Genomic DNA, 8,675 nt, shown 5'->3' with positions numbered 1-8,675 from the left:
AGGATTCTCTCAGGGGGAAGGAGTGTGTGTGTGTGTGTGTGAAACCTTCCCCCAAAGCGGAAAGCCCAACGGAGGGACGGAGGATCTGTGCTTGTTGTGTTAAGAACCACAGACGGTCTGTGCTGTTTTTGGACTGCTCTGAGGGTTCTTCTGGCTGGCGTCTTGCAGACCCCCCTCCCCCCGGCAGGCAGGGAGCCCATTGACACAGCTGGGGAGTCGGGGGGTGGGGTTGGAGGGGGGCAGATGGGGAGGGGTGTGTGTGGTCATGGGGCCTTTCCTCTGCTGGAGACAGGCAAAGGGGAGGGCAGAGGCCAGCACAGGAGGGGCAGGAAGGGCCAAGGCAAACCGGGCTCCCAGGGGACACCCAACCCCTGGCAGTGCTGCCTCGTGACCACACGAGGGCGCTGATCAGACCCAGGCTGGCAGCCGATGTCCTGATCCGAAGGTCCAGCCTGGTTTGCTGGAGGGGGCAGAGAGAGAGTCCATCCAGGGGGGATTCTGCCCCTTGCCCGCCAGACGCCCTGCCCCAAGGCCCAGCAGGTGGGGATGGATAGGCGCAGGCGAATAGGCCCAAATGGCTGTCCTGGCTCTGCCCCCCAGGGCCTCTGGGCCTCCCCCACAGCCAGGGGAGGGCTCTCCAGGGCAGCCCTCCCCCTCCCCCTTCTGCCCAACGGCCGGGCCGGTGCCCAGGGGGAGGGAAGGGTTAAGGCCAGTGGCGGCTTCCTGGGCACCAGCGCCTGCATCTGCTTCATCTCAAGGGTCTGACAGCTCCGGGGGAGGGGAGGGCGGGGCAGCGCAGATAAAAGGCAGGCCGCCCATCCCCCGCCCCAGAGAGGCAGCAGCCACCATGATCACGGTCAACGTCTCCTCCTCCATGTCCTACGGGAGGCAGCCCCCCCCACCGCAGTCGGCCAGCCAGCACCGAAGGGGGATTCGGTATTGTCCCCCACTCCCCCCCCGATTTGGGCTTCCAGTTCAGGGGGAGGGCTGGGGGTGTCGGTGCAAGGCCGGTGCTGGACGCCTGGGCCCGAGTGGGCAGCCATGGTGTCCTGGGCTTGATTCCATTCACTTGGCTGGGGGGGGGGGGATGCAGGGCTCTTGGAGCTAATTGGCATGTGTGCTGGGGGGCAGGGAGGGGCCCAGCGTCCTGGAGGAAGACGGGATGATGGATGCTGCTGGTTGAGCCCGAAGCTTGGAGGGTGAAGGGGGGAATGAAGTGGTGGGGCTCCAATTCTCCCCCCTCCCCCCAGTGCTCTGGACTGAATGTGGGGGTGCAGCTGACAGTTTGGGGGGGGTCTGATTGACACTCGCCATCTTGGGACCCCGCCCCCCCCATCCCTGACAGCTGCCCCTCCCGTCTTCCTCCTGCCAGGGAGCCCCGGAAGATTGCCCTGCACAAGGGCTCCAGCGGCCTGGGCTTCAACATTGTGGGGGGCGAGGACGGGGAGGGCATCTTCGTCTCCTTCATCCTGGCCGGGGGACCAGCCGACCTGAGCGGGGAGCTGCGGCGGGGAGACCGGATCCTGTCGGTGAGTCTGATGGGGGAGGGGGAGACGGTGCTTCTGCCAGCTGCACGCCAGGTGTCCCCCCCCCCCGCGAGGTCTCCTTCTTCCTCCGGCCCAGCCACGGAGGGGTTAACCTGCTGGCCCACGCAGGGCAAGGCAGGGCAGGGCAGGGCAGCTCACCCAACCGGTCGGTCGGCCTGGCTCAGCCCAGCCCCCTGGTGAGGAAGCTGCCTTCCGCTTGGCCGGGCAAAACTGGGCCCAGCCGCCCTGCACAGATGGACTCTCCGGCCTGCGGGAGGCGGCTGAATCCCCCAGGCCGCCCCCCCACCTCCCAGGGACGACAGGGGGCCGCTCTTCCCCAGGTCAGCCGAGGGCTGGGCGCAGTGGGGCCGGGGGGGGGGATGAAGGGGAGGCCCTCTGCCAGGCACCCAGTGCTGCCCTCCTGCTGACGGGCGGCTCTCTCTGCCAGGTGAACGGGGTCAACCTCCGGAATGCCACCCACGAACAAGCGGCAGCAGCCCTGAAGAGGGCCGGGCAGACGGTCACCATCGTGGCCCAGTACAGGCCGGAAGGTAGGAAGCTGGGGGGAAGGGGGGGGCTTCCCGGGGTGGCAGCTCAAAGGGCCAATTGGGTGGCCGAGAGTCCTGGCTGCCCCCCCTGCCTTCAGCCCCTCTGCCGGGTCCTCCCTCCAGCAGAGCCGCCTGGGGCAGGGGGAGGCCAAGCGGGCTCTTCTAGGATTTGTGGACTTCAACTCCCAGAATTCCTGAGGCAGCCAGGCCAGCTGAGGAATTCTGGGAGTTGAAGTCCGCATGTCACAGGGGAGCCCGCTTGGCCTGGCGGGTGGGTGGGTAGGCGGGAGGTCCTCGCGGGGCAGCTGGGCTCTGGGTGGGGCTGCCCCCCGGGGTCCCTGCTGGAGCTGATGGCCGGGCCAGAGGGGCAAGGCAGGCGGCCGGAGGGAGGGCTGCAGTCCCAGCCGCTTCCTCCCGCCAGCCGGGCACAAGCTCCCCAAAGGTCGCTGCGGCTTTTCCCCTTGGGTCGTGTGCACGGGCTAACACGCGTCGCGGCTGGGCAGAGAGCGAGCGAGCGAGGGCATGTGGGCGGCGCTCCGCATGCAAATGAGATGCCTGGCTGGGGTTACCCGGGGATTAGCGGCGCGGAGCGTTGGGGCAGCGCGGCCGGCGATTGGCCGAGCAGGACGCTGTCGTAGAAAAGGGGCGGGGCGGGAGGGCGGATTACAAGCGGGGGGCGTGGCCTGCGCGTGTGGGGGGGCGGAGACGGGACTCTTACAGCACGGCGGCGATTGGGCCGAGCTCGGAGGCGGGCCGCCTAGGGGAGAGCTCGGCCGGCGATTGGGCGGGCGCGAGGGGCGGTACGGCAGCGCGAAACCCGGTTGGGCGCCACGGGCGGAGCGGAGCGCCGATTGGCTGGAGCCCGCCGCGAGGCCGCGCCTCCACCTTCCCGCCCGGGCGACCGGCCGGCCGGGCTTTGTGTGCGGACGGGGAGGCGGGGCGGCCGGCGGCAGCGCGGGCAGCGGCGGGCAGGTGAGCGGGCGGCTCTTCCCGGCGGGAGGGGGGGCGGGGCGGGGGGACTCCCGTCGCGGAGGGGGGCGCCCTGGGGGGGCGGGGCGGCCGTTGTGGGCGCGACCGAGGAGTCGGAGGGGGGGCAGCGTGAGGGAGGCCGCCGCGCAGGCGCATCCCCCGTGGTGGGCGGGGGCGGTGCAGCCGAGCGGGGACCCCTCCACCTCGGCTGAGCCTTCCGGGGCAGGTGGGGCCTTTGGGGGGGGCTGCGAAGAGCCACTTGGCCCCTTCCTCTCCCTGGCCGCAGCCTGGAGGGGGCGTGGCTTAGGCCAGGGACAGGTGGACTTCCACTCCCAGAATTCCCCGAGTCAATGATGGCAGCTCAGGAATTCTGGGAGTTGAAGTCCACCTGACCCTGGCCTAGGCAAGAGAGCGGCCTCCCCAACCGTGGCCCTTTTAAGGCTTGTGGCCTTCCACCCCTGGCTGGAGCATTCTGGGAGTTGAAGTCCAGGAGTCTTCAAGTGGCCAAGGTGGAAGATACCTGCAGTAGAGGATTAAATCTCTTCATCCCCCGCTTCCCTTTTGCCTGGTCTGGGTCTGCCAGAACTGCGGTGCCAATTAACCCCCCCCCCCACCACCACAAAGCCTTGGTGGGGAGAAAACCATCTCAAGTGGGCTTTTAGGCACCTTCTTCAGGGAGGAAGCGGCACTCCCCTTGTCCCAGGCAGGAGACGGAAGAGACCCCTTGCGCACAACAGGGCAACACAACTCAAAAGGATCCCCCACCTTTGCTGGGCTACTCGGGGCGAATGGAGGCGGCTGTGAAGGGTTCTGAGTGTCAGTTCAACCGAATTATGTGGGCTCCCAGTCCTGGCCAAGGGAAAGGCCAGATATCCCACAAGCGTCACCATTTGTCAAATTCCATGGGAAATTTTTGAACCCTCAGTTTGCTGAATGAGTGGCAGCCTCTCCACAGCAGAGAGTGACTCTTGGTAGCTCTGCCTGTGAGACATTCGTTGCCAGTCTACACTAACTATGATGGCAACACCTTTTGCTGCATTTTGAGCCTTGTGGCCGAGAGAGTTCTGGCTCCGTGTGGCTGAATCTTGCATGTATTTCAGAAAGGACCAGGGCGAAGCTGACAGGCCACCTGCTTGGTTGTGGAGCGATTATTATTATTATTACTATTGATATTATTGTTTAGATTTGTATAGCCCTGCCTTTTGACAGCTGAAATGGTGCTTCCTTCTTTGTCCCTGAGGAAGGAGGTCTCGGGTGCAGGAAATTCTGGCTGGGTTTTTCTCTCTGTCTCGTTGCCGGGTAGAACTTGCAGTGCTGGTGGCCGTGAAGAGGAAGAGGGGATTAATCTCTCTAACCAGAATGAGCTGAGTTAACCAATGTGGTTAATGTGGGGTGCCGGTTCCTGCTTGTCATGAGGCCTTGTGAGCTTTGACATTTGTAATGAGGGCTTTGCAGAGTGGATGCCAGCTGGGTTTCCCGTAGGTAGAGTGGACTTTGGCAAACAGAAGCCACTGTAAGTGTGGGGGAAGTGACCGGTGTCTTTGTACCCTTGTGGGAGATGAAACGTAAACAATGGCCTCGTGCATTATAAAGGCCCAGAACACCCACAAAGTAGCCTTGGTGGTGATATAAATAAGGACACCACCCTCCTTCCTGGACTTGTTTTGAATTCCAGAAATGGGAAACACATTTGAGTTTGTGGAACCTCTGGATGCAGAGTAGGTTGACCTCTGACCCCAAATGAGCTGCAGGGCAAGTCCTGTGCTTCTGGACTTTGCTTTGAAACTGTCCAATAGCTGGGGTTTATTTATCTGGAAAACATTCAGCCAGCTGCCAGTGAAATCCATGAACCTGCTTCCCTGGCTAAAGACTTAAAATGTCACCCAGGTGAGAAGCATTGCAAGGAGGAAGCGGAAGGAACCTTGAAGGGATTCTCACACACACACAGAGGGAAACACACCCACAGCCACACCCTCGGCCTTGACTCACGGGGTCCCGGGGAAGCTGCCTGAGGAGGCCAAGGGCCCCGGTGTCCCTGCAGAGAAGCAAGCGGCTACTCCTTGCTCTGGACAAGCCAGGCTCCCTGCCTCGCCGCCCCTCTTTCTTGGCCAATGCAGAGCTGGGGGGGGGGGCGTGTTGGGGGGTGGAATAAAGAGAAAGATCCTTTGGCCCATGGAACGCGGAATAGGAGAAAAGCTGGTAGCAGAGTCTGGGCTGGGGGAGAGGCCTTGTGAGGGAAGGATGGTTTTCCATGGTCCGACCTGTTGGACGACTTCCTGCGCTTGATTCAAGGGAGATAAGGGCTGGTTCCCCACGTGATCTGCCCCCCCCAAAGCCTTTCAGTGCAGCAGAGTGCTTGCCTTTGGAGGCTGGCCCTGCTTTCCTGACCCACCTCGGGAGGGGTGCTCTCCCCCCACCCCCCACTGCTCCTCCGTGTTGCTGAGAGGCTGATGGGAGCCGGCTGCCCTTTGCCCCAGGCGCTGGGGACGGAGCCCTCGCCATCTCCTGGGGCAGCAGGGCCGGCGAGGGACGAGAGTGGCTGGATGGGGGGGGCAGCTTTTAAGTGGTGGAAGGAAACAGCCCCAGGCGCCCGGCCCAGCTCACACACAAGAGCTGCTTCCAGTCTGTTTGGTGCCTTTGTCCTGAAATCCTTGAGTGGCGTTTGCAAGATGAGGGGGGAGGGGGCTGGGTCTGCTCTGGGCAGGTTCAGAGAGGGGGGGGGCGAATGCAGATTAATGTTAAAGCACGCACACACATCCCCACTCGTGGTGAAAAAGAGAGAAGATTTGGCCACGTGAATGTTTGACATCAGTCGATGTGACGGGAGCCTGCAGGGCTGGTGCAGAGCTAGAGAGGCCCCTGGGGGCCAGGTGCGATCAGGACCTGCCCCTCATCATCGCCCATTTATACTTCACCCCTCTGGTTGTGGCTTAGCTGTTGCAAAGAGGCCGGAGGAGGGGGCTGGAGGGGGGCTGCAGCTTTGCCTCTTCTCCAAGATCCTGCGCGCGCAAGAGAGAGAAGGCCGCGCATGGCTCAGAATGCAGGGAAGACGCTCTTTGGAGCCTAAGTGGGGCCAGGGCGTTTCCATGCGCTGATTGTTGCCTTTCCATAGCACCTCCTGCACCATTGGTCAAGCCATGGATGCCCCTGCAGCACAGTGTGGGCTTATATGAAATCATTTTAAAATCCATTGTCCCCGAAGCTGAGCTATGTGGCTCCCCTTGTTTCTACATTCTGTATTGATACTTTGGGAAACTGGATCAATGTTGCTCATGGCTCGGCTGCTGCCAGGGCGGAAAATTCACCGGCTGATCCGTATCGATGCTTGCTGGGTGGTTGGGCCCTGGCTCACGGTAAAATAAGTGACAACGTAACTTTGGGTCACTTTCGTGAGCCTGCAGGACTGGTGGGGCCACAAGGGGAGTGGGGGGACGGTGGAGCTTCCGGGCAGAAAGGGACCCTACCGGAAAGCGACTGGGAACCCCAACAAAGGATGGAAATGACTTAGACACACCGTAGAATGGATGTTTAGGATTGAAGGAATCGGGCGTACTGTAATAAAATCTAATAAATTGACCTTTGGAATAAGGAGCCACGCGTCAGACTTGGGGCTCTGCTTTTAACTTCCACGTTTTTTAGCTTTCGGTGCTTCAGAGTTTCTAGGCGATGCACATAGAGGCCGGAAAGGGAGGATGGAAAAAAAGTTCCCAGCAAAAGAAAAGATTTTCCTGCTTTCGTTTCCAGCTGTTGAGTTTAGAGGGAGCACATTCCTTATGGCTGGTTTAAACTTCCAGCAGAGATTATGCGTTTCCATTCACCAACAACGTTTCGTGCTGAATTGGAGGTCCATCATCATCATCATCATCTTCTGAATTCCGGGAGGTGACTGGTTGGGAGTAGCAAGAAACTCTCTAAATGGAGGCCATGTGGGAAGCCCCCCTCCCCCTGTTCTTGGGGACTTTACTTTCTAAGGTCTTCTGCATGTAGAACAGAATAAGAAAAGAATAGAAGTTAGAAAGAATAGAATAGATGGAATGGAACAGGAAATTATAGAATGGAATATTGATCCTATTAAAAGGACCCCCCCACCCTATGCAAGTCCCTGTGTGATAGTGTTGTTTAACGGTATGTATAATTATTTATTATTATTATTATTTATTGGATTTGTATGCCGCCCCTCTCCGCAGACTCGGGGCGGCTAACAACAGCAGTAAAACAAAATCCAATACTAAAAAAGCAGTTAAAAACCCATTATATAAAGACCAATCATACATACAAACATACCGTACATAGAATTTTAAAGGCCTAGGGGAAAGTGTATCTCAGTTCCCCCATGCCTGGCGGCAGAGGTGGGTTTTAAGCAGCTTACGAAAGGCAAGGAGGGTGGGGGCTATTCTAATCTCTGGGGGGGAGTTGGTTTCAGAGGGTCGGGGCCGCCACAGAGAAGGCTCTTCCTCTGGGTCCCGCCAAGCGACATTGTTTGGTTGACGGGACCCGGAGAAGACCCACTCTGTGGGACCTAACTGGTCGCTGGGATTCGTGTGGCAGAAGGCGGTCCCGGAGATATTCTGGCCCGGTGCCATGAAGGGCTTTATAATGTATGAAGATGTGCTATGGAAAAGGCAGAATAACCCTGAAGTAAATGGTAAACCCAAGATTGTGTTTACATAACTCTTTGCTTGCATAATCTGGGTGCTCGGGAGGCTTGGGAGGTTGATGGAGCACTTGGTGTTTGTCGAGGCCTTGAGGACTATTTTCAAGCCCTTCCAGGACCTTCTGGCATCAAAGCTCAGTTAATTTCCCTGTAATCTTATCACCCACAAGTCCCAAGAGCTGGATGCCAGTAATGGACTTTTATACCGCTGGGTACTATGAATTGTGCCAACTCTCTTAAAACACCATTGCTTCTCTTGAGCCGTGGAAGTATTTGTGGCGATAGATGCGGGATGTTTATGGCCCGTCTGGGGAGACTCTGCCCGAATATCCTCCGCCTCCTTTCGGCCACTTTCGTTGGTCCATGCAGATTCTGGGACCGGCTGTCCGGCCCGCTCCGTCCTTCCCCTGGTGTCCAAAGCGCCCCTCCTGCGTTGCTACCGCTTGGGCTGCCTTCTTGAGGTCAACCCGACCGGTTCATTCTCACCTTAGTCAGGAAGAGGTCAGACAAGCTGCCGCCTCCTATATCCTCCCCCAGGAGTATTTTTGCGAGGGAGTGGTCTCAGCCATAAAGGCAGGAAACTGAATCCCACCCAGCAGGGCCCTTTTTAGCCTGCTTGTCAGGCCCCGCAAAGGCCAACACCTGTGTTCAGGTACGCAGGTAAACCATGCACGGAGGAGGAGGAGGGGCACAAGGGGGGGTGGCCTTCAGCTGGCTGCTTCCTGGTCCCTCGTGTGTGAAACCGCAGAGACCCCGCTGTGCAACAGCCCCCAACACACACCCCCCCCGCTTTGTGCTTTCAGAATACAGCCGCTTTGAGTCCAAGATCCATGACCTCCGAGAGCAGATGATGAACAGCAGCATGAGTTCGGGCTCTGGTTCCCTTCGGACAAGCGAGAAGCGCTCCCTCTACGTCCGGTAAGCAGAATGACCCTTTGGGGGGGCTGTGTGCCCTGCACCCAAAGGGCATCTCTGCGT

At 59.7% G+C, this 8,675-nt stretch overlaps 1 protein-coding gene across 1 annotated transcript in view; it reads left to right on the top strand.

Annotated features, from left to right (window-relative positions):
- The window catches only part of DLG3 (discs large MAGUK scaffold protein 3), a 41,672-nt gene that overhangs the window by 22,077 nt on the left and 10,920 nt on the right, over positions 1-8,675 (top strand). The window contains exons 9-12 of the mRNA XM_070760155.1: positions 759-936; positions 1,373-1,529; positions 1,975-2,077; positions 8,501-8,615. Coding sequence (XP_070616256.1) covers positions 759-936; positions 1,373-1,529; positions 1,975-2,077; positions 8,501-8,615 — 553 coding nt within the window. The remainder of the gene's footprint in view (positions 1-758; positions 937-1,372; positions 1,530-1,974; positions 2,078-8,500; positions 8,616-8,675) is intronic.

The sequence above is a fragment of the Erythrolamprus reginae genome, chromosome 8 (assembly GCF_031021105.1).
Source record: "Erythrolamprus reginae isolate rEryReg1 chromosome 8, rEryReg1.hap1, whole genome shotgun sequence".
Lineage (NCBI taxonomy): Eukaryota > Metazoa > Chordata > Lepidosauria > Squamata > Dipsadidae > Erythrolamprus > Erythrolamprus reginae.
Note: the sequence above shows the minus strand (reverse complement) of the source record. Positions and strands in the feature narration are given on the sequence as shown.